The sequence below is a fragment of the Colias eurytheme genome, chromosome 3 (genome assembly GCF_061535395.1).
Source record: "Colias eurytheme isolate Ceu_HAF_F1 chromosome 3, ilColEury1 Martin Lab GWU primary, whole genome shotgun sequence".
In the NCBI taxonomy this organism is placed as follows: domain Eukaryota; kingdom Metazoa; phylum Arthropoda; class Insecta; order Lepidoptera; family Pieridae; genus Colias; species Colias eurytheme.
Genome location: NC_142982.1, coordinates 1,588,310 through 1,613,154, shown reverse-complemented (window position 1 = coordinate 1,613,154; position 24,845 = coordinate 1,588,310). Strand labels below are relative to the sequence as shown.

The 24,845-nt window shown below is 35.3% G+C and overlaps 3 protein-coding genes across 4 annotated transcripts; 2 read left to right on the top strand and 1 right to left on the bottom strand.

Moving 5' to 3' along the window:
- The first annotated feature begins 454 nt into the window (after positions 1-454).
- On the top strand, positions 455-9,869 carry LOC149909353 (casein kinase II subunit beta-like). The gene is made up of 6 exons (XM_090119337.1): positions 455-824; positions 4,400-4,502; positions 5,518-5,614; positions 7,423-7,514; positions 8,326-8,515; positions 8,927-9,869. Exons 1-6 carry the CDS (start codon positions 753-755, stop codon positions 9,021-9,023), a joined length of 651 nt encoding a protein of 216 aa, XP_089975463.1. The 5' UTR covers positions 455-752; the 3' UTR covers positions 9,024-9,869.
- A 2,842-nt stretch (positions 9,870-12,711) lies between these two features.
- On the bottom strand, positions 12,712-19,623 carry LOC149909352 (xaa-Pro aminopeptidase 3). 2 transcript variants are annotated; one of them, XM_090119335.1, is made up of 10 exons: positions 19,461-19,521; positions 19,065-19,327; positions 18,657-18,806; positions 17,848-17,984; positions 17,446-17,684; positions 16,800-16,970; positions 16,358-16,464; positions 16,134-16,271; positions 15,552-15,672; positions 12,712-13,012 (listed from the first exon to the last, which is right to left on the bottom strand). In XM_090119335.1, the coding sequence occupies exons 1-10, from the start codon at positions 19,501-19,503 to the stop codon at positions 12,843-12,845; spliced, it is 1,539 nt and encodes a 512-aa protein (XP_089975461.1). In that variant the 5' UTR covers positions 19,504-19,521; the 3' UTR covers positions 12,712-12,842. The 2 variants fall into 2 exon arrangements, with proteins under 2 accessions (XP_089975461.1, XP_089975462.1); XM_090119336.1 differs by having other exon boundaries at positions 12,713-13,012; positions 19,470-19,623.
- Positions 19,624-20,068: 445 nt separating this feature from the next.
- Positions 20,069-24,313, top strand: LOC149909351 (casein kinase II subunit beta-like). The gene is made up of 7 exons (XM_090119334.1): positions 20,069-20,201; positions 20,457-20,532; positions 20,624-20,726; positions 21,232-21,331; positions 21,974-22,065; positions 22,731-22,920; positions 24,151-24,313. Exons 2-7 carry the CDS (start codon positions 20,461-20,463, stop codon positions 24,263-24,265), a joined length of 672 nt encoding a protein of 223 aa, XP_089975460.1. The 5' UTR covers positions 20,069-20,201; positions 20,457-20,460; the 3' UTR covers positions 24,266-24,313.
- Positions 24,314-24,845: the final 532 nt, after the last annotated feature.

Sequence of the window (24,845 nt, the reverse complement as noted above, 5' to 3'; positions counted from 1 at the left end):
ATTCGCATAATAATAATAATTATTATGCAAAGTACTATAAGTTACTAATCTGTGCATTGTTCATATTATTCATATTCTGTGTTATTCGTTTTGGGCACGTTTTGGGCTGCAGAGGCACGGCTGAGGTTTTGGGTCCAAGAAGCTTATATCTAATACACTAGAGATTTCAGTATGAACATTAACTTGTATCAAGAAAATATGGCCTTGAAATTTGAATGACGCCTGTATGTTTTTTTATCCCTTTCACACCTAGGTAGTTAGTTAGGTGTGAAAGGGATAAAAAACATACAGGCGTCATTCAAGGTAATATTTTCTTGTTACAAGTTAATGTTCATACTGAAATCTCCAGTGTGAAGTATGTGAATTTGTGACAATTCACAATTGACATTTCATGAGCGAACTTGAGTCTTGACTCTTGAAGCACTGTGCTCTGTAGTCTGTGACCTGTGTTGTTCATGAGTTGGACGGACTACAAAATTAAAACAATTTATTTCTAAGTCTTGTATTATTATTTTTTTGTATATTCTTAGAGCCAATAGGCGTAATAGTTGACTAAACAATTACAATTTATTCACCATTTACGTGCTTTAAGACAGAAATGTTACTTAATTCAGTGTAGTGTAGTGTTTTTTAAGGTTACACATGAAATATATTTTCATCAAAACATAGGCATGCTTCATAATTGGCCATACTGAGTTTAATTCGGAATTCATTACCGAAGGTTTCGTAAACAAATATATTTTTTAAGCAACATGAGTAGCTCAGATGAGGCGTCGTGGATCAGTTGGTTTTGTAGTCTCAGGGGGAATGAATTCTTCTGTGAGGTAAATACACTTTTTCTACTCTTACTTCATTGCTCAAGTCAAATCTACAAGTTGTATGATAATTAAAACATAAGAACTATGGAAGTTGAAGATTAAATTTTAATCTTTAACTTCCATAGTTTATTAGACATAATTTATACTGTGATGGAATGTAATGAATTTTATTTTATGTGATTTAATGAAATGTAGGTTTTGGTTGTACTATGATTTAGATTCAATTTATTTTATGACATGTATTTAAAAAAAATATTTCACTTGATCTATGAATTGTGCTAGATAGTGTAATTTTTAATATTTTTTTTTTACCTCAACTGTGCTGTGTGCATACAATTTGGTTGGCATTTTACCGCAATATGTGATTAAAGGCTGATTTTTCAATCCTTGGTTAAAACTGATTTGTCGAATAATGTATAAAACTACCATTTTAAAAACGTATTCTATACCCGGCGCGGCCTAAGATGATCCCTATGACACTGACAGTTATTCTCAAGAGAAAAACTTGTAATGGCGTCACCATTAAATTAGAAACGTATTGGAGGCGTCTAAAAATGGCATTTATTAATTTTTACGTAGCTTTATGCCATTACAATGATATTCCGTTGGAATTATAACAATTCTTAACATTTACGAGAAATTATATCAATCTGACTTTACGTTTACGTCCTTCAAAACTTACATCGTTGGCATTTATCGACTAGTGCGGAAAGTATCGATAAACAAATTTCGATAATGGAAACGAGTTCACATTTTTTCCATGCTTAAGCTATAGTTCATTCTCTATTGAATGGAACAGAAGATCGCAGCATAATTAATTAATTAATTACCGTTCGCGTTAATTTACTTACCTATGATAATACACTGGTCATCAAAAAAATCGACCCACCTGCATTTTTACGGAAAATTGCGGTTTTCTCACAATCTAAAGAAAAAATTTGTTTGGAAACTGAACTGATTAATTAAACGTGCATATTTTCACGAATATAAACACATAAAATCATTAACCTCATGAAAAAAATTGTCAATTTCGAATAAAGATCAAAATCCTCAATTTTCAGCTTTTTCTTTATTTAATTTCAAATGCAGTTTATTTTGTAATCATGAAACTTATGATCACCTTTTCTTCGAATTTATACTCAGTACTTTCTCTTCTTTCTGGAATGATAGCCTGCGTTCACCATTTTAAAGAAATAATCAAGATTTTGATGGTCTCTTTAGGAATTCGTTATCATTCTTCCCTCATGGCGGTTTTCAGGTCTCCTATTGTTGTAGGGGCTGAATTACGAGCTCTAAGCTTTATTTTTTAATTGTCCTACATGTGTTCTGTAGGTTTCAAATCGAGACTTTTTGCTAACCAGAGTGTAACTCTAATGCGGACCTCTTCTAATTGCTGGATCACGATTCGCTCTACGTGTTTCCGAGCATTATCATGCATAGACTCAATGTTTTTGCAGATACAGCCGGCATATTACACCATATGATAGTCCAAAACCTCGGTAATGTATTGAACAGCATTTAATGAGCATCTTTTTATCGTCAAGCTCCGTGCGTCTTGACAAAGAAATGCCACTCTAGAACTTTACAGAGCCTCCATCATAATCGACCATTTCTCTTACCTAGCACTGAACAAATCGCTTATCTGGTCATCGCATGACATAAAGAAGTCTATCAGCACCGTATAAAGTCATTCACATCTTGTCACTCAAAAGTACTGATTCCCATTGGCCTATAGTCCAGTTTACGTGATTTCGAGTCAATTGAAGTCTGGTTTGTCGATGAGCTGTGGCTGATTTTGGCCCTGTTTCTGGCTTGTGTGGTCTTAGGTTCTACTGCTAAAGTCTTCTTCTAACAGTTCTGTCATTTATACCCACCTCCTTATCTTCACGCAGGCGTCACTAGAGATCTACACCAGACAGATGTCGATTTTGTAGAGTTGATTACATTATCTAGGGGTCGTCCCTTTGATTTGCTGCCCTATTTCTTGCAGATCAATATTTTCATCGATACTGCCTAGTCTCTAGAAACCTTTGGTAAACTCATCGAACTGCAAAACAGCTCAGATTTTACTTTTTAGCCACGGCAAGTTGACATAACCCCTGTTTTAGTAGAGCCACAGTTTGGGCCCCCTCAGCTACAGTAGTAACCATTATTTTGAGACAAAATTTATCAAAACTACAGCATCAATTATTAAACTTAACGTTATGAACAAGAGATCCCGAAAAAAAGTCATTTTTGAACTGGGAACACGGGCGTAATTTGTCCCGCCGTAAACCGTCAAATCAACACTGTACAGTATTTTAGACTACAGGCCCATGTTGAAAAAATTATGGGTCATTTGACCCACCACCTGACCTATCTAGGATGATATAAGAGCATAAAATAATAAGATTCAGCACTATGACGACACTCGTAAGCTGTCCACCTGAGTGCAGATGAGAATTCGAAAGTTCAGGTAGAGATTTTCTCCCCTTGTCTCCATGATTTTTGTACGGCGTTGCGGAATAATGGCTTAAAAGCAGTATAGAAATAGTATGACACAGATGCCGTACAAAAATGGTGGTCCACAAAGTCGGAATTTATTTTTATTTTTCGACACTTGCCGGGGTAAATTTGGTCATTTGATTTTGTACGGCATCTGTGTCATACTATTTCTATACTACTTTTAATAAATTATTCCGCAACGCCGTACAAAAATCATGGAGACAAGGGGAGAAAATCTCTACCTGAACCTTCGAATTCTCATCTGCACTCAGGTGGACAGCTTACAAGTGACGTCATAGTGCTGAATCTTATTATTTTATGCTCTTATATCGTTCTAGATAGGTCACCTGGTGGGTCAAATGACCCATAATTTTTTCAACACGGGCCTGTAGTCTATTTCTGTATAAAAATTTGTTAAGAATCATTAAGTGCAGTAAAATTTACGACAAACATAATGATTAGCATGTTATCAGACCCTTACAACAAAATACAACAATATAAGACGACTTATTTGTGAAATAATCGATAAATAGCAAACATAGTGTAGGTGGGTCGATTTTTTTGATGACCAGTGTATAAGTTTTTTAGAAAAATTAAATGGGGGATTCCATTTTCATGATAAAATAATATACACTGTGTTAAACGGGTTAAAGATTACGAGAAAATGATAAGGTGCATTTTTATGTTTTGGAAAACTTTCGTTTTACTTACCGTTTCGTTTACATAATAGACGTTAAAAATTCATTTTATAATATTTGTAAAAACATGTTTACCGACGTGGCTGAATGCAAACCACGCCTTAGCCTATAAAATAGTAAAGTATCGACACGATCCATCATACGAGCAATCACTAAGACGAACTGTCATAGGGATCATCTTAGGCCGCGCCGGGTATAATTGCCCGTATTTGACAGTTTATGTGACATTTTAATTTTAGTATGTAATACTTTATTGGGCGGATAAGTTTTAACCAAGCATTGAAAAATCGGCCCTAAATTTGTGAATAATCAGTCAAATTTGTCAGCTGTGGTGTGCACCTCTTTAAATAAATAAATTACAAAAAAGTATATATTAATGTGGGTATTGTCTAATTTCAGGTGGATGAAGACTACATAAATGATAAGTTCAATTTGACAGGCCTTAATGAACTAGTACCACATTATTCACATGCCCTGGATACGTTATTAGATGCAGAGCCGGGTGAGTGTAATCTCTAAACCTTTTATTAAAACAGACACGTATAAAAAATACTCTAGCTACCAGTCTTAGGCCTTCAATTTCGGATAGACTATAGATTGCAAAGACTTGTTAAAGAATATGTTTTTTATTACTCAAATGATAACTCCAACAAACTCAAACATTTATTTATTCAATTAAATTTCTTGAAGCACTTTTTACCACCAATTCAGAAAGCAGTATCCATGGAGAAGAACTGGCAAGAAACTCCATAGTTGCTCCACAGTATTACAATATTATTTCCAACAGTAAGTAATCGCCTTTGATGCCGCGCGATGCCGCCGCCAGCGTAGGTACTTACGCTGCCACACGAAAATACGCTAGGGTTGCAACAAATGGGAAATAAAACAATTGTGATTATTAAATCTGATGTAATTATTTGTTCATAAATATATAATTACAGATATTGCACTGCTAAATATTATTTACGTGGACACTTTATTTTTGGATGTTCTTAATTGTATATTATAACACTTAACTAAGTAATGCATTCGCATTGGGATGTACAATCTGATTAGAAAATAATGAGGACAACATATACATAGCTTTGATTTTAATTCAACAGATACAATTAATACAATCTTTCTGAAATATTGTTTCCTTCTGGGATTTCAATGTAGATTTATATCCGTAAACGGAACAGTTTGTGCGCGCCATAATAGAATATGTAAGTACCTATGTATAATAAAATTATTACACAAAAAATACGACTGCGTCGTCCTTTCGCGCTAGGTAAGGCAAACTAAGCGTGTTTGCCTTACGCGGCCCGCGTCGCCCGATCCCCGCCAGTTCCCCTCCGTTTCTCTGCACAAGTACATTCGTCGCACTACTGTAGGAAATATGGTAATACTGTGGTTGCTCTTTTCAAAATAATGTCAGTATTACATTTTAGTTTTACAAAATATGTAACTGGATATATCATAATATGCCAAAGAACTGCCCTGTGGTTCATGACAAACATACTGTTGAAATGTTTTAGATGATGATATAGACACGGTGCTCCAACCAGATCTGTTAGAACAAGCATCTGAATTGTTATATGGATTAATACATGCCCGTTATATATTAACAAACAGGTAAGCTATGGCCAAACAAATTTGATTCATTTTACAAAAAAGAATTTAACTCAGATTTTTAATTAAGGGCCGATTTTTCAATGCCCAGATAAACAGATAGATAGACTTTATTCTTCAGTTAACAAAATATTCAATTTTTCAATAGACGAATAGGCCTTATCTATCGAATAACTACGTTATTTGAGAAATAAATCTATTTGCCGCTCCAACGGCCAGATAGCGCGCTATTCGACGGTTAGGCGTTTGAGTTGACAACTGACGCGTCAAATTTGGGATATTTTCGTATGTCATAACATAGAGCGTAGAATTATTAACAATTAAACCTCTTTCTATATAATTATTATCAATTAAAATCATATTGAAATTGATGTTTTTGATAGTACTGATGACCATGCCATTGAAAATTTGCCCAACGCTGCCTTTAAGTATGTCGTTTCTATCGTAAAATATATAAATTGAAACACAAATTTAACCAAACTCTTTACTCGAATCAAAACAACAATCAACAATCATAGAAGACAAGACAAACTAAAATGCACTCCTGACGTGAGTCATAATGACGGTTGTTGACAAATTGCAAGAGTTGACTCTATCCCGCTCTAACCTGACTAATTTAATATTTTTGTTTCGCCACTCCGAGAGCAGAGCTGCCAATATGGAAATATTTGGTCAGATAGTTATTCATCAAATAAATCACGATTGAAAAATAGGCGAGCCGTTATGAGTTAGATAAATAATTGAATAAATCTATTCGAGGGGTAGTTATTAGACTGTTTATCTCGCGATTGAAAAATCGGCCCTAAACAAAGTAAACTGAAGTTTACTGTTTACTGTGTTGTCAGTTTGAAAATCGGCTTATATATTATAATTAGAAATAATGTTATTTAACAGTTTGAAATTATGAACTATTCACACTCATTGTTCATTCATCTGATTGAATGAGAACTGAATTCCTCACTATTACTATAAATATGGCAATATTATTTTACAAAGTGACATTAGCTGCTGTCAGATTGCTTCGTCTTATTAAAATTACGAGTATAAATAGTACCAGCTAATATTTTTTTTTTAACTGGGGAAATGTTTAGCTTCTCTGCCACCTGTAAGCCTGAACAATCTTATTTCTTCCACCTTTTAGTTTTATGTGCCTAAGAGACAACCCACGCCATCTATTGAGACAAGTCAAGGTACCCGAATGGCTAGACATTGTCCCAGTTTGGGAAAAAGATTAATTTTAAAAACTAATCTTTTTGCCCAACTGGGACAATGTCTAGCCGTTCCGTTCCCTTCAAAAATTAAACGATTTAAAATTTAAGGCATTTTATACAGGGTGACTGGAAATTCGACGTGATCCTTCAAAGGGTAATACTAGAGGTCATTTGCAACAAATTAAGTCCAGTTAACCAGGGGTCAAGAATGGATGGTTATTGAACTATGACTGATAAAATTTTCTGCCTTTTTACCAAAAACAATTAATTATAAAAAAACTACTACACTGTTAACATTCAATTGATATTTTTTTGAAAGCCGAAGAATGAGCGATCACTTTAAAAAAAAAGCTTGCCCAAAACTTGTATCTCCTCAAAAAGAAATAGGTCATAGCTCAATAACCATCCATTTTTGACCCCTGGTTAACTGGACTTAACTTGTTGCAAATGACCTCTAGTATAACCCCTTTGAAGGATCACATCGAATTTCCAGTCATCCTGTATATTTGATTTTATATTTATCACGTTAAAATAAACCATGTTTGAAATGCGTTATTTTCTAACAAAAATAAAACACTGAATGTCCTTGCTTGATTTCAGAGGCATTGGTCAAATGTTAGAAAAGTTTAAAAATGGCGACTTTGGTTATTGTCCGAGAGTGCATTGTGAGAATCAAGCTGTGCTTCCCATTGGTAAGTCAAATTTAATCTACTTATAGTTCTAGATTATAAAATAAAAGGCAGATGGAGCATGACAATCTTCCATGTCAAAGTAAATACAAAATCAAAAGCAAATACAAACCTGCACCATTGCTATATCGCAAGTAGTTCCATGCTATACTTAAATTGGGTTTGAAATTTTATCTATGTTCTTAATCCTACTAATATTATAAATGCGAAAGTTTACTCTTACTCTTTCACGCAAATACTACTGAACCGATTACAATTAAATTTAGCACACATACAGAGGGTAACTTGGATTAACACATAGGATAGGTTTTATGCCGGAAATCCCACGGGAACGGGAACTACGAGTTTTTTTTTTAAAACGCGGGCGAAGCCGCGGGCGGAAATCTAGTATACTAATATTATTATTGCTATTGTATACTTACTGGAATTATACCTTACTGGGACTGTACATGAGAGTAATTAATTGAAAATTGCACGACAAATTCTTCAATTTTCATATGTTTGTTGCCATTGGCGGAAGTCCTATACAGGATGTAATCTTTAAGTTAGCAAAGGCAATTATTCTGTAACTATTACAGATATCAAAAAACTTTAAACTAATATCGAAAGTATGAGTAAAATAATAATATGTAAAATGACACTAATAATGTTTTAAAAATACATATACATAACAAGAAATATCCAAAATTTTTATCATTTAATTAAATGTCGTCACTTTATGAAGGCGCTAGTCATTCAATCAAATAGCAGATTCAACCGGATGACTGCAACATACATATTGTATTCACATTGCAATTCGCCATGCATGCTTCAGGCCTCTCAGACATACCCGCTGAGGCGATGGTGAAGATGTACTGCCCGCGGTGTATGGACGTGTACACGCCAAGAGCGTCACGTTTCGACCACACGGACGGCGCTTACTTCGGCACCGGCTTCCCGCACATGGTTTTCTTAGTGCATCCAGAATATAGGCCGCAACGGCCCACATCCCGATTTGTGCCTAGGTAATACGCACACGACACTAGTTTAATTTACTCATAGTAATATTACTCCTAACTCACAGTGCACTAGTGTACGCTACAAACCACTAACTCACAGTGTAACTCACTAGTGTACACTACAAAACACTAACTCACAGTGCAACTCACTAGTGTATACTACAAACCAATAACTCACAGTGCAACTCACTATTGTACACTACAAACCAATAACTCACAGTGCAACTCACTAGTGTACACTACAAACCACTAACTCACAGTGCAACTCACTATTGTGCACTAAAAATTACTAACTCGCAGTGCAACTCACTAATGTGTAAACTACAAACTTCTAACTCACAATGCAATGTTTTTTTTTTCATTCTCTGCATTTTACTTGTTATTAAAATTAAAAATTATGTTGTTTTTTGATTTCAGATTATATGGTTTTGAGATCCACCCACGAGCGTACGAAATTCAACTAGAAGCGGCCGCCAAGAGGCCCGACCGCTCGGTCAAGGGTAAAAAAAATTAATGCAAGGAATGAAGGCCATGCCTTCTCGAACATTTCTAGAAGCTAACTGTCAAATGGAATGTTATAAATTTGAAAGAAACGTTGGAATATTTTTAAAACGATGTCTGAACTGTTACTTCGTTTTCGTCCTTATTTTATATAGAAACTTCCAGAAGCTATTCGCCAAATGGAACGATTTTTTTAAGAATAGAACTTTTGTGATGAGTCAAATTGTTCATATCGTTTTCAAACAAATGTCTTGCTGTTGGTCTGATGAATACAGTTTCAGATGTTTTTGTTGTTTATAACTACACAATGTAAGAAGTTTCACTTCAGGTTTTCATATAAAAAATGAGATTACTAAGATACTTTATTGTAAGAATAATTTAAAAAATTGGACCAATTATTACGTGAATACATAAAGCAATAATTCTTTTATTTTGTAAGAAAAGATCTTCTAGAAAATCTTTTTAGATAAACTAAATAAAATTATTAAATATCGGCAGTTAGCAAATTAATGTGGAGCGAACTCTCGAATTAGCCTCATGTAGATAATAAATTATTATTGGTTATAGTACATATTTTTAGGTATTATTTACTTGTCCAATTGATTTGTTGTTTCTACACACAGATGGGTCTTTTGGCAATTTTATTGCGTACTTTGCTGTGTAGGGATGAACGTGAAAGTAAAATATAAGTATGAATTAATTAGAAACAAATAAAATCATAGTATAAAGAGAAACGTAAGTTATCTTCTAACAAAGGTACATCGCGCTGTGAGCGGTCGGTATTTGTTTGTACAATTATTTAAAATATCAATGTGACAAGTGACAATGCTGCGCCTCGCGAGTTAAGTTACCGTGCGCTCTTAGGCTGGTTTCACTGCTTTCTCCGTGGGTTCATTCAGTACGATACGATTGCTATTGGCTTTGTAAGGGCTCTCCCCGGAGCGGGTCGCGTGTGCACAAATCCGCGTCGCTGTGAAACGATGTTCTAGTTCCTCATTTGTGCTCCCGCTCCGGGCGCCCGTAGTAACAGCCCGTACGGGTCTCCCGGACAGCTGTGAAAGCACCCTTAGGGCGCCCGTACACGGACCGCTTCAAGCAGCTGAGACCGACGGCTTGAAGCTGCAACCTCGCGGTGAAGTATACACTTCACTGCCGTACACGGACTGCTCGAACAGTCGCGACCGCTTCAAGCCGTCAACTGCGCGGTTTGTAGCGACAGCTCGAGCAGTCAACGACCGACCACACGAGCAGTCCGTGTACGGCCGGGCTTAAACGCCGGCAGTTGGCCTACTTCTCTCTTTATACTATGTAAAAAATGTTGCATAGCATGCCATCTTGCTTGCATTGTTCTTCCTGTTTTTACAGTAAATAAAGAAGCAAATATGAGTCTTGGAAGCTAACATTTATTTTAGTTTTATCATTTCTGTTGTTATGAGTTTCCAAGAAAATCCTGAATATTATATAATATTATTTAATTATATTATATAATATCCTTAATATTATATTCATGAGATATTATGGACAACTTTCTACTATACATAATCTCAAAGACTGTTGTTCAATATATGCATAAAGTATGTTGTCATTTATTTATAAGGGGATCTTATTTCGAATATAAAAATCTCAAATTCCATACTTCTCAATAATATTGATATCTCTAAGTATTAAGACTCCGGTAAGAAATATGTATGATATAATTTATATCATTCCCTTTTTTTCGTTATAAATCATTGAGGTACTATGTACTACGCACTAGAGAGGACATCGCTACTACACTATTTGTAACACGAGTTACGAGTCAATCGTCTCAAACCAATTTTTTTTTGTTACATTGATTGGTTTTACATAATTGATAAGTTTCATGTTTTTTTTAATAAGAGAAACAATATTGATTTGTTACATTGATTGGTTTTAATTTAAGTAATAAGAGGCAGAATATCTAAAAAGTGTATGACTCACTAGCTCCCCCGCGTCGCCGCGCTTGCCGCACAGATTTTGTTCGTGGTGTCCTCTCTATACGTAGTAATTATACCTCAATGTTATAAATATAAAAATACTGAATATAGAACCACATGCTATCATATTAATTACATATTCAGCTCAAACAGTACAGTTTTTTTTATTTAGAATTATATTAAGATTTTGGTTTTATAGGTTACAGTGAATGAGTAAGCGGAGTACCCAGAATATATTTACATATTTTTATATAGTACTTACACAAATTTCGGTATTATTGTACTAAAATTTAAATGTAGTATAGGTATACAGAGATATAAGTCAAGTTGTTATTTTTTTAAACTTGTATCGGATGTATATTTTTTTCGTTTTCTTTGCCCTTTGTAAAGTTTCATAAAACATTTTGTTTAAGGACATTTTTTCGTTATTGTACTTGTTACGTCATAATGAAATAAATATTATATAAATGATAAGTAATAAATATTATAAATAAAGTTTAAAAAACTAAAAACACGCTTTAATATAGAACCAAGTGAACATAGAATTTGTTTTTTTTTATATTCAGAACAATGAGATAAACTCATTATAGTCGAGCCAATTTAATAGGCAACATTTGACGTCTATGAATTTTATCTTCGAAGAGAGGTAACCTGATTAAAAACATCGATTAAAGTGAATTAATCGATACGGACTTGAAACATTTGTCAATCGAACTTGACACACATGTCAATTCAGGCGAATCCCTGTTCCAGTAATATACTTTCTTTTGAAAATTTAAGGAGCAAAATAAGACACACAGGTATAATACATAATTAAAAAAAACACAACGCATTTATTCATTTATGATGATTTTTATTCACAAGTAATCAATGCATTCGATTCTAGACGTCAGATTTCGATTTTTAGAGTAACGTCTCTGGTATATAAAAAGAAAAAAGGTTTATTGACACAAAATTGTAGCGACGTCAGTTCTTTAAATCAGAAATTGTTTATTATGTTTAGAATGGTTTATCAGTAAAGTCAAATCTTAAAATTACGTATCGGTCATTATTATTATAAATATGTAATCGTAATTGAAAAAAGTGAAGCAAATGTGCATTGAACAAAACGAAATATATATCATGTTATTCTGTGTCGTCGTTACTAGGCTACGTTGTTGAACTTTGTTGAACTGTCAAATGTTGCCTATTAAAATGGCTCTATGTACTATAAATTCACCAAACTTGATCGTTTGAATTAATTCTGTCCGATAAGAGTGGGTCAAATTCGAGTCATGCCCCTACATACAAACGAAGCTAATATAAGCGTGTTAAAAATGATGCCTTTTTTATTCAATTATCCCGCATGCTTCTAAAATTTAACATAATATTTTTTTGGGTAAAAATATAGCAGCATACACCCACTGCCCACAACCTTATATGCATTGTATCAAACCTCAACAAATATCACTACATAGTAGTATAAAACAAAGTCACTTTATCCCTATGTCCCTTTGTACGCTTAAATCTTTCAAACTACGCAACGGATTTTGATGCGGTTTTTTTTAATAGATAGAGTGATTCAAGAGGAAGGTTTTAGTATATAATTTATTAGGTTTAAGTCAAAGCGGGCGGTAAGCTAGTAATTAAATAAAACAAAATTCATTGTTAAATTATATTATCATTTATTTATATTTAGTTATTTACATTTGTTAAACTATCCATCAAACTGATATTAATTACAATAAATATTTTATTAATTGTAACTCTTCAATATTATTTCCAAAATATACATTATCAGTGATCGCACATTTGAGAACATAAAAATATCAGTCATTGCGAGATGATCCTCAAAGTAAACCTAACGCTAGCAACATTTTCAAAATAAAGCGACAAAATTAAATATTCTGTTTTCCCACGATCGCCTCTATATCGTGAACTTCCTTTGCGCACGCGTCGGTTAATACGATCGGATCGCCTTCTGTTATAAGTACATCGTCCTCAATCCTGATGCCTACTCCTCGGAACTCCTCTGGGACGGTAGTGTCATCTGGCCGAATATAGATTCCTGTAAGGATAGTATTATTATAAATTTTTTTACCGTAAAGAAAGTATTTTTCATGTTACAGACGCTGGCTGTAGATAGATTGTCTTTTTCCACTCCTAGGAGCGTTGACTTTAAAGGTAAGGCAACGATCTTGGTATCTTTGAATCTTGCTATAGAGGTTTCACTTCTGACACGTGTGCTAGGCACACACACTTTTTTTGTGTCAATAGATAGAGAATAGAGAGAGCTTGACCACAATCTCTCCTGATGTTATAGTAAATTAAGAGTCCTTTACCTTACGGACGAATTAAGAGTCCTTTTACATAAAAAGAATAAGTCTAAAACGCAATATAAGATGAAGCCGTCAGATATCAACCGAGAGAAATATAAAATCATCCGGAATAAATGCAACACAGCTTGCAGAGATGCACAGAGGCGTCATATACATACTTCTATTGAAAACGGCGATCCAGCCAAGGTATGGAAGTTTCTGAAAACATTGGGAGTTGGGAGTAAGGATAGTAGCTGTCTCTCAAAGGACATAAACCTCGAATCATTAAATCAGCACTTTACTTCAGCCTCCTTTTCCCTTAATAATAACATCAAAACTAAAACTTTAAGCTACTTATCTTCTTTGCCCCCTTCTAACTTTCCATCATTTCATTTTAAATCCTTCTCTGTTAGTGAAGTTGAGAAAATCATCTTGTCCATTACCTCAAATTCTGTTGGTGTGGATGGCATTAGTCGTAATATGATCGTTCCAATCCTTGACATTGTCACTCCTATCATAACCCACATCCTGAATGCCTCTATCACATCCAGTGTTTTTCCTAAAATGTGGAAGAAGGCTAATGTTATTCCGATCCCTAAAACTAATTCTCCTAAATCATCATCTGACTATAGGCCTATTTCCATCTTACCCTTCCTGTCCAAAATCCTAGAGCGTCTTATACAACAACAACTCAGTTCCTTCCTTAATAAAAATTCCCTTCTTAATCCTTTCCAATCTGGTTTCCGCCCCGGTCATAGTACGACTACTGCCCTCCTTAAAATCACGGATGACATACGTTGGGGTATGGACAATAAGATGCTCACAGTTCTTGTACTCTTAGACTTTAGCAACGCTTTTAATACCGTGGACTTTGATTTATTGTTGGCCATGCTTCAATCAATCAACTTATCTCCCAATGTCCTAGAATGGTTCCAGAGCTACTTGGCTGGTCGTCAGCAACGCGTTCTTGTTGACAATTCCTTCTCAACGTGGCGCAATGTGACTGCTGGCGTGCCGCAGGGAGGTGTGCTTTCTCCTTTACTGTTCGCTATGTTCATCAACTTTTTAACTCCCCATCTGACTTCCTTATATCATCTTTATGCAGATGACCTTCAAATATACGCGCAGTCGTCTTTAGATGAACTTAATTCTGCAATTAATAGCATTAACGATAACCTAAACAAGGTGTTCGACTGGACTGTGTGCTACGGCCTCAAGCTTAACCCTCTAAAATCACAAGCTATTATCATTGGAAGCCAGAGTCTTGTGGCTAGAATAAACTGGACTACTTTACCACCTATAATTATTAATAACGTAATCGTGCCTTATAGTAGATCTGTTAAGAACTTGGGTTTATATATGGATGAAACACTGTCTTGGTCTGTACACCTTAAAAATATCAGTAGAAAAATATTTTATACAGCGTCTAGTTTAAGAAGGTTGCGAAATTTCTTACCTATTCCCACCAAAATTATGCTTGCTCAGACCCTGATGCTACCAACTCTAGATTATGCTGACGTTTGCTTCTCAAACCTTACTCAGGAGCAACTTAATAAACTCGAACGCTTACAGAACCTTGCGGTGCGCTTCGTTTTTGGGTTAAGGAAATTTGATCATGTCACAGCCTTCCGGAAGCAGCTTCAGTGGTTACCCATACGACTTCGTCGTAACGCTCATGTCCTCTCTCTCCTTTACTCCATCCTATTTGATCCCCGTATCCCGTGCTACTTAAAAGATAATTTTGAATTTTTATCTGCCAGGAGTTTGAACCTACGATCTAATGATAACCTAATGCTACGTGTTCCAGTGCACCATACTAATTTCTACAACGCCTCTTTCACCGTAAAAGCCGTTCAACTCTGGAATGACTTACCTACTAGCATAAGGAAAGCACAAACGCTTCACTCTTTTAAAAATATGGTTAAGTGTCACTATTTGCAAACCTGTTAATTATTTTTATTATTAATTATTGTCATTTTTTTTTTCTTGCTTGTTTTTTTTTTACTGTTTATTTTCATGTGTTTTTATTTGTCATAATTTTGTTGTTGTCTTTTATTTTATTATGTGATGTCCTTTTTTTTTATTTCTATTGTGTACATAATCTACCTTAATTTTCTTTTTTTTCCAATACATTGGCTGCTCGGGTTGCTTGGAAGAAATTGCTTGAAGCAATAAAGCCGCCCTTTGCATCTAATGTCCTGTCTGTGTGTGTGAAATTTGTATTTGTGTTGTATGCAATAAAGATTATAAATAAATAAATAAATAAATAAATAAATCCCCTCCACTCACCAGGCTCCACAGTGACCACCATGTTGGCACACACGGGCACGCGGCGCCTCACCAGCGGCGCGTCGTGCACGTCCAGCCCCAGGTAGTGGGACACGTGGTGCGGGCACAGGCGGTACGCGCGCTACGGACAGACAAACAGACAAATAAATATAAATATTCAGATTTGGCAAGATTTGGAAGTATTAACGGGCGCGCAATTTTCAATTGCACAAGATTCAAATTAATAACTCGGGCCCCGGAATCACAGACACAATAGAAAATCTATTGTGTCGTGGACCGATCGGGCCGTTCGGGGCTCAATGGGTTAAGATGAGGATAATTTCCAAGAAATAGGGAAGATATTTGGTCAACAAACATATTTAGATATGGAAAAAAGGAAAATAAAAGCTGGTTCTTCAACAGGAAGTGATAAACATGACTACTATCACACTTTAGTTAAAAATAAATAATTAGATATCCCACCAAATTCCCCTGAGTGACTTATTTTTAATTTGTCCGTTTAACAGTTACAAAAGTTCTAAATTTTAAAAACAAACACATTACATACGATACTTTATATCCATAGTGCTTAAATAGACTCACCCCTATTAATTCATTAGTATCTATATTCTTTGGAAGAATGCCCTCTTGCTGTAGAGATGTGCCAAGCAATCGACACATGTGGTCGAATAGTTGGTCCAAGGCTGGCCTCTGCTCACCCAAAAGCTCAATTAGACGTTTCTAGAAAAGACATTTAATAATATAAATATTCCTGCAGTAGATTTTACAAATGAGATACATATGAGATAAGTTCATTTTTTTTTTACCTGAACAGAAAGAACAAGCTCATACAATATTCTGTGGTGTTTGGAGAATTTGCCGGAGACAGGCCACGTGCGCGATATATCCGAGTTGTAGAGCCAACGCTGACAACCTGGATAATTAAACATAAAATTATTGAATAAATTTATTAAAAATATTTTTTTCTTCGGATTCGTCACGACAGAAGAGCTGGGTCAATATCGTTACGAAATTGGAGAAATAAAGATGAGCAATCTCTATTTCATCCATCACTAAATGAGTAACTAATGTTGGTCTAACGTGTGACGGGAATGCATCCCGTGTATGGTACCGCTGGCCCAACATGGCCCACTGCGCTTGCCCGAGTCTTGATTCTTGGCCACGTAGCATAATATGTGCATTGTGCAGGCGCGCGGCTCGCATGCCAGGCGATGCCGCTCGGGTTGGTCCAACGTGGCCCACACTCACCTGCGTCAATCAGCAGCATATCGCGCGGATCCAGTAGCTGGTTGTTGGCCACGTAGTGTATGTGCGTGGCGCGTGGCCCACCGGCCACTACCGGCGGGAACGCGCCGTGCTCTGCGCCAGACATGCGGCATGTATACTCGAACACTGATGATATTGCGTGCTCCGATACGCCTGTAACCATAAAATTTGATATTTAAAAAAAAAGAACGTGTGTCGAGCACACGTGTCAGAAGTGAAACTTCTTTTCCAAGATTCAAAGATATCAAAATCGTCGCCTTACTCCATAACGTGACGGATTTGCCAAGACGCGACCTTGAACTTTTACTCTCAAAGCGCCTAAAGAAGATCCACTAACATATAAAACATAACTATGTATATGTATATGAGCCAGTTCAATTCACAACACGCAAACTGCGCACGCGCAACTACTTCATTCAATCCATTATACCATTACACCTGCTCAATAAATAATAGTTTAAAAAAACTAAAAAACACGCACTAAAAAATAGAAAATTTTATCAAATTAGTGTATTGTCATCGGTCCTCAATAAACCTACAAAGTTTGAACGCCCAAAGAAGACGGTTACAAACAAACAAACATACAGGTGGAGCTAATATAAAGCGTGTAAAAAAATCACATACCCACCAGGTTTGGTGCAAGCCATCGCCATGTTCACAGACTGGGATCCAATGTAGCACGTCTCTTTCATCAGTTCGACTTCAGCCGGCGACTTGACAACACGCATCTGGTGTAACGCTCTCTGTGGGTCCTCTAGCGCGGCTTGTCCTTGCCGGAGCGAGGATCGAACTGTCTCGTGTATATCGGGGTTGGCTGGTGACTCATTGTGGTACCAGAGCACGGAGGGTTTCGACGCGGCTACTGCTCTACAAATTTTTTTTTTATGTAAATGAAAACCGAAAAACAAACAAAGAAATTGTGTGTGCCAAGCACTTGTGTAAGAAGTAAAACTTCTTTGGCAAGAATCAAAGCTAGCTTGTGTGCTAGTATAAACAACTAGTTCATCAAATACCACAAATACAAGTATACCTGTGTAGAAAATTGTTGAAATTATCCACTGGCTGTGCTTCGTCCACAGCAAACAGGGTTGCAGCTACACTACAGCCTGTTCGTGGCCCTTCCCATAATTCTGCATGACTGTCCTTGTCATGAACAAACAGTATTGACTAAAAAGAAACAAAAATATTTTTTCTTAAATATATAGATGTTGATATTTAGGTTTTATAGCATTCAAATGAGAAATTAAAAAAAAAATTAAAAAAATTGCCCGTCCGTAATAATAAGACGCTTCAAATCAACGTTTCAAATCAGGCCTTGTGATCAATTTTTTTCTATTATTAAAAAAAATATAGGTATACAGTAGAACTCCAATTATCCGAACTCCGACTATCCGAATCGCCGATTATCCGAATCACAAAAAATTGTCCAAAAAAAAGTCAAAGTGCGCTATTATTCTACCCCCCGCGAAGCCAGTGTTTGCGCGTCAATTCTTGACTTGACTTGTTGTGCTTACACTGACTTGAGATGTTTAAAAAACAATGATTTTTATTTCTAAACTTGTACATAAGCAGGTACATTTTATTTATATATTTAAAACATGTGAAAATTTCATGTTTCTTTCATTTAATTCAATAAAAATATAGTGCAATATCAAAACGTAGCTTTTATTCTCTCCAATTGCAAATTAAAAAAAAAAATCCGATTATCCGAATATTTGATTATCCGAATGGGTCCCGGTCCCCATTAATTCGGATAATTGGAGTTCTACTGTATATGTTTTTACAAAGCTGTATTATATAATTCGATATAATTATACCAAAATTTTAAATAAAACCTACCTTATAAGTATCTCTAGTTGCTGGTTTGACCATAACAAGAATGGCCGAGGGTTCCAAACATCCTGTCAGATAGAAAAAATCTGAATTCTGTCTGAAGACATACGGAATTTTATCTGACATATACTGCTTTCTCGCTGCTGGTATAACAATCTAGAAAAAAGTGATTTAATTTACTTAGCATTTTTAATATGGTATCAATTTTATTTTAAGTTTTGTTTTATGAATTAATTTGTGTAATTTAAAAACAAATTTTAATTTTAAAATAAGTTGTACCCTTATAACACCAATTATTTATGTATTTATCCTATTATTAAATTAAACGCTACTGCAATGAGGAAGTAAACAAAAATGTCTGTAAAACTTAAAAAAAAATTATAAATATTTTTGATAAAAATTTTGAAACCATACCACATGCGATCTATGGACATTGTCCACTTCACCGATCAGCTTGCTAACTAACACCTCCCGACGCTCCTTGTATTCCATTTGTGTGATGCCACAGGTGAGATGGCCGTGGGGTACCAAATGTGGATGCGTGTGACATGTCGGCTGTCCCACTATACCCTTTGGGATCGAAAACTGTGGCTTGAGTTCAGAGTCCGGCGGATTTTGCATGGTTGACATTTGACGGAGATATTTTTGCCGAAACACTCTGGATGAGTTTTTCGTCACTGTAAATAAGGGTAGCCATGTCTTATTCGACCACTTCGACCAATAATACTGAATAGAATAAAAGTGATTGTACTTCGAAGGGTAGGTTAAGTCGTAATCAAAATTCATATTTATTCAATAACAAACATTAACCTAACTTACCAAATCGTAACGTTAAATACTTTATACCATTCATATTTTATTCTTATGTAGAATGAAGTTTATGTTTTTATATAACTTTTACTAAGTATTAAATATTTTTAGAGTTCGTTATTTTGCTTCTCACGAATTAAATTTATTTGACTTATAGCAGGTCAAATCACAAGCAAATCACAGTCAAATTGACTGAGCTGTTGTGATTTAATGTGTCAACTGTCAGCTGTCATTGATGTACTGGAAACGTCAATTTCTATGTTGCATTTTTTTAGGTGTGTTGTGTGTTCTTGATTTATTATCTACCTAGTTCTTAGTTCATACTTGTACTGTACTTACGTTGTATGCTTTTCTAGTGTTTGCTTGTATATTTTTTCTTCTTCTGATAAAACATAAGTGGGTGGGTTGAGACGTGGTTGAAGCGTGGTTGAGACAAATGATTTTTTGTCTGATAGGTCAAGTTTAGATAGCAAGAACGATATAAAAGTATTGCTTCTATATTTTTATAGTTCAAATGTGGACTTTTAACTGAAACACCATTAAAAGTATTTTTAAAGTTGCTCTATTAAAATTTAAAATAAGTACTCAGCTCTGTTTTGAAACTTCTTGAAAATTTATTCTGCGGATCGAGCCATAGACTATCGAGCATCCAAACGTCACTTTCAAGTATCAAAATCAAATTGAAATTTCTCTCTCATAGAATCTCCTCCCGTCAAGCGTGGCTAATCAAGGTACCAAAAGGTGAGGTTTCGAACACATTTTTTATAATTTCCTGATGAATTACAATCTTAAATCGCATTAATTTGCTACACACTTGTTTTCTTACATCTGAAATAAAACATTTTTAAGGTTAAACATTGTCAAAACATAGAAATATTGAAATCTATGCTTCTGCTGTGTTCTCAGAAGAAATTTTGTATTCCATTTTCATATTTTCTTTATGAATCTCTATCAGGAAAAATAGTTACACAATGTCTACATACATTTATATTTCAGAAAAATGAGCAGTTCCGAGGAGGTATCATGGATAAGTTGGTTTTGCGGCCTTCGGGGGAATGAATTCTTTTGCGAGGTATAAAAAGTTCACTATCATACTTCAAACTAATTAATAATCATATAGATGTTTTTTAAATAAAATATATTTGTATTAATTTTGTTTTTAGGTGGATGAGGACTACATAAATGACAAATTCAACTTGACAGGTCTCAATGAGCAAGTACCTCATTACAGACAGGCTCTGGACATGATATTAGATTTAGAGGCAGGTAAGATTACTTGGATGTATATTAGTTGTAGAATTTCCCACATGAGAAGCAAATCAATTCATCATCGGCATCTGTGTCATACTATCTCTATACTGCTTTTAATCCATTATTCTGCAACGCCGTACAAAAATTATGGAGACAAGGGGAAAAAATCTCTACCTGTACGTTCGAATTCTCATCTGCACTCAATTGGACAGCTTACAAGTGACGGCATAGTGCTGAATCTTATTATTTTATGCTGTTATATCGTTCTAGATAGGTCACCTGGTGGTTCAAATGACCCATTATTTTTTCAACATTGGCCTGTAGTAATATAGTTTCATTATGTTTTCTAATTTCTTGTACATAAATTTAAAAGTTTAATTAATTTATATTTAGCAGTTTACAAATTATTCATTAATCTTATTAGTATTATAAATTATTTAGAACTTTGGGTTTTAACTACATAAATACTACAAATAAAATTATATAGTGACATGCAACTATAAAATTGTAATATTTTTAGATGATGATTTGGAAGAAAACCCAAATCAATCTGCGCTTGTCGAGCAAGCCGCTGAAATGCTGTATGGATTAATTCATTCCAGATATATATTAACAAGCAGGTATGTGCAAACATAAGCAATTTTTTATCCATATTAAACGCTATAAAATGAAGTCAGCTGCTATTCTCACAACTTTTTAGAGTTCCGGAATGAAAAGGTAACCTATTACCACACCCCGGACACTCCATACAAAATTATCGTTTTGCCAGTCACACTGTAGAGAGTGCAAATGTGTGTGTTAATGCTTTAGGGTTTGCACATTAATTATGACTAGCGTAAAGAAATTCGCGTTTTTCTGATGAAATACATCCGTCAACAGCACAATATCTAACCATTTTCTACAGAAAACCATAATCACAAATCCAAAATAATAAAATTACTTTAAGTCAATTTGATTAATGTTGTCAATATTCGTTGCGTATCGTCCTTATGGAAAAATGCGGGCCATTTATAGCGTGATCGTGCGAGGTGAGGTAAGTTTAATTTTGGCGGGAGGCGGAGAGTGTCCGTTCTGTATCGTTTAGCTACTATTATGTATTCTGTGCTATTATTGAGGCTTTGTTGTCTTTCTGTCTGTCTCCAGGCTGTATCTCATAAACCTAAGTATATCTAAATCCCTGTATATTAAAATAACAGTTTTCCTATATTTAAAATAACAGTTTTCGAGACCTGGAAATACTTACAGTAATCACATCATTTCAGAGGGATCGGTCAAATGTTAGAGAAATTTCAATCTGGTGACTTCGGTCACTGCGCAAGAGTTTACTGTGAATCTCAGCCTATGCTGCCTATCGGTGAGTTAAAAATTAGTTTATCTATAATATATGAATATTTTATTTCATGGCAGTAATGTTCAAATTGTATAGATTTATTACTCATTACAAAACTCTGCCTAATACACACAGGCAGAGTTTTGCCTTGGATAATTTTGATTGTGTTGTTAGTCTAGTTTTTTTTTTGTATCTCAACATTGTCATATTTAATTCATTATTATCAGCCCATATACATTCCCACTGCTGGGACACGAGCCTCATATAAAGGTCCGACCGCACTAGGCGTAACTACGCAGAGCGACACGGTGCAAAATTTAGCCGTGGCGCGTAGTTTCGGTGTCGCGTAGTGCGTATTACAATTTCATAGAAAGCATATTAAGCTGTGTCGTGTCGCGTGGTTACGCCTAATGCACTTTAGAGGTTCAGGCCATAATCCAACACGCTGACCAGGTGCAAGTTGGCAGATTATGGGGTTCTTAGATATCTAAGGGCTGATTTTTCAATCCTTGGTTAAAACTTATTCGTCGAATATTGTATAAAACTACCATTTTAAAAACGTATTCTAATTGCCCGTATTTGACAGTTTACATGACATTTTAATATTATCGTGTAATACTTTATTGGACGGATAAGTTTTATCCAAGCATTGAAAAATCGGCCATAAATAAAGTGAATACTACTGGTAGGTCTCTCCGACTTGCCCGGTGAGGCGATGGTGAAGATGTACTGCCCGCGGTGTATGGACGTGTACACGCCAAGAGCGTCACGTCACAACCATACTGACGGCGCTTACTTCGGCACCGGCTTCCCGCACATGGTGTTTATGGTGCACCCCGACTATAGACCCCACCGGCCTACGTCGCGATTTGTACCCAGGTATAATAAAAAAGAGCGTGTGTGCTGAGCACACGTGTCAGAAGTGAAACTTCTTTGGCAAGCTTCGCAGTTACCAAAATCGTCACGTCATACCAATACCACTCAACACGCCTAAAGAAGTTTTACTTCATATTTTTCACTCTTTTCTGGACCGCAACCGCAACGGCGTCTTTCCAAACTATACAAGGCCAGTACGCAACGGTGTGAAACTAATCACGTATAGTTTGGAAATGACTTTTTTACAAAGTTCTTCCAATCTATACAACACCAGTACGCAAATACTCGCATATACTTTGTAGTGAAGTAAGTAAGAATAGCGCTCCAAAATATACAGCGCCAGTACGCATGCGGACTAATCGTGTATGTTTCGGAGTAAGCGCGGCGTCTTTAAATTTATCGCGCTCGTATATTATTGTATTGCTGTTTTGAAATCTATTATTAAAATTCATGTGTCCTTGTGTATGTAATGTTACGTACTGATCGTATATTTTTTGTATCGAGGATGCTTGTATCTTCGTTCCCGCCTATACTGCACGACTTACAATTGACAATAGTGCTAACTTGTTAGAATCTAATAAGTCCAGAAGAAGACGGTTGCGAAGCAACGGAGAACATATAAATCGAACTCCTATTTATGTGTAGTTAAAAAAAACACGAACCTAACCTAACCCAACCTAACCCTTATATCTGTTACCTATTTATTTTTCTAAGCTTCAAGAAGAATAAAAGTAGATAGATATAGCTGTACAAGTCTTTGATTATTTCGCTCAAGCGTAAGTGGTGTAGTAGGTATATTTAGTTATATTTTGCGTACTGATCGTGTATAGTTTGGAACGAAGAAGCAAGCATCCGCGTTACAAAGTATACACGATCAGTACGCAAAATTCGTGTATAATTTGTAATAATAAACTTAAAAACAGCATTACAAAGTATACACTAGCAGTTTCCTATGGTTGCGTTCTGGCTATGTATAGTTTGGAAATACGCACCGCAACGCACTTTTGCGTTTTTGCATAGCTCTTGTTTTATCTCATTGATTATAATTTTTCACTATGCGTTCCTTTTATAATCCAAAACTAATAGTAAAAAAAGTAACTAGTGTTATACCACACAATTTTTTTGGAATCTTTTCTATTTTTAAACTTGCCTATCGTTCAAATAAAAAAAAATTAAACTGTATTAGGCAAGAAAGATGAAAGTTTGACAATAACAAATATTATATGATTACAGACTATACGGCTTCAAGATCCACCCCCTCGCGTACCAGATTCAACTGCAAGCGGCCGCAAGCAACAAGCAGTCTTCCTCGCTACGAACTCTCACGTACAATAACGGTAAACGCTAGAAGCGACCAGAGACAAGAAACTCGCAAAAAAAATGTAGTGTGTAAAAAAAAGAAAAAAAATTCGAACATTTTTAAAATAAGAATTTAAGTACGGAACATTTGAACACCAAAAATTAAAGAGTACATTGTGATAACATTCGAAAAATTGTAATAATGGAACAAGTTATATTGTTTTTAATAAGGGCCGATTTTTCAATCCCGAGATAAACAGTCTAATATCTACCCCTCGAATAGATTTATTCAATTATTTATCTAACTCATAACGGCTCGCCTATTTTTCAATCGTAATTTATTTGATGAACAACTATCTGACCAAATATTTCCATATTGGCAGCTCTGCTCTCGGAGTGGCGAAACAAACATATTAAATTAGTCAGGTTAGAGCGGGATAGAGTCAACTCTTGCAATTTGTCAACAACCGTCATTATGACTCACGTCTTGTATTGCTCTTGTCTTCTATGATTGTTGATTGTTGTTTTGATTCGAGTAAAGAGTTTGGTTAAATTTGTGTTTCAATTTATATATTTTACGATGGAAACAACATACTTAAAGGCAGCGTTCGGCAAATTTTCAATGGCAT

Coding starts and splice junctions, on each gene's coding strand:
- LOC149909353 (XM_090119337.1), top strand. CDS start 753: ATGAGTAGCTCAGATGAGGCGTCGTGGATCAGTTGGTTTTGTAGTCTC. Junction 4,503..5,517: donor GTTATTAGATGCAGAGCCGG/GTGAGTGTAATC, acceptor GAAATGTTTTAG/ATGATGATATAGACACGGTG. Junction 8,516..8,926: donor ACATCCCGATTTGTGCCTAG/GTAATACGCACA, acceptor TTTTGATTTCAG/ATTATATGGTTTTGAGATCC.
- LOC149909352 (XM_090119335.1), bottom strand. CDS start 19,503: ATGAATGGTATAAAGTATTTAACGTTACGATTTGGTAAGTTAG. Junction 18,807..19,064: donor ATGTCCATAGATCGCATGTG/GTATGGTTTCAA, acceptor ACTTTTTTCTAG/ATTGTTATACCAGCAGCGAG. Junction 16,465..16,799: donor TATGCTGCTGATTGACGCAG/GTGAGTGTGGGC, acceptor TTAATTATCCAG/GTTGTCAGCGTTGGCTCTAC.
- LOC149909351 (XM_090119334.1), top strand. CDS start 20,461: ATGAGCAGTTCCGAGGAGGTATCATGGATAAGTTGGTTTTGCGGCCTT. Junction 20,533..20,623: donor GGAATGAATTCTTTTGCGAG/GTATAAAAAGTT, acceptor TTTTGTTTTTAG/GTGGATGAGGACTACATAAA. Junction 21,332..21,973: donor AGATATATATTAACAAGCAG/GTATGTGCAAAC, acceptor ACATCATTTCAG/AGGGATCGGTCAAATGTTAG.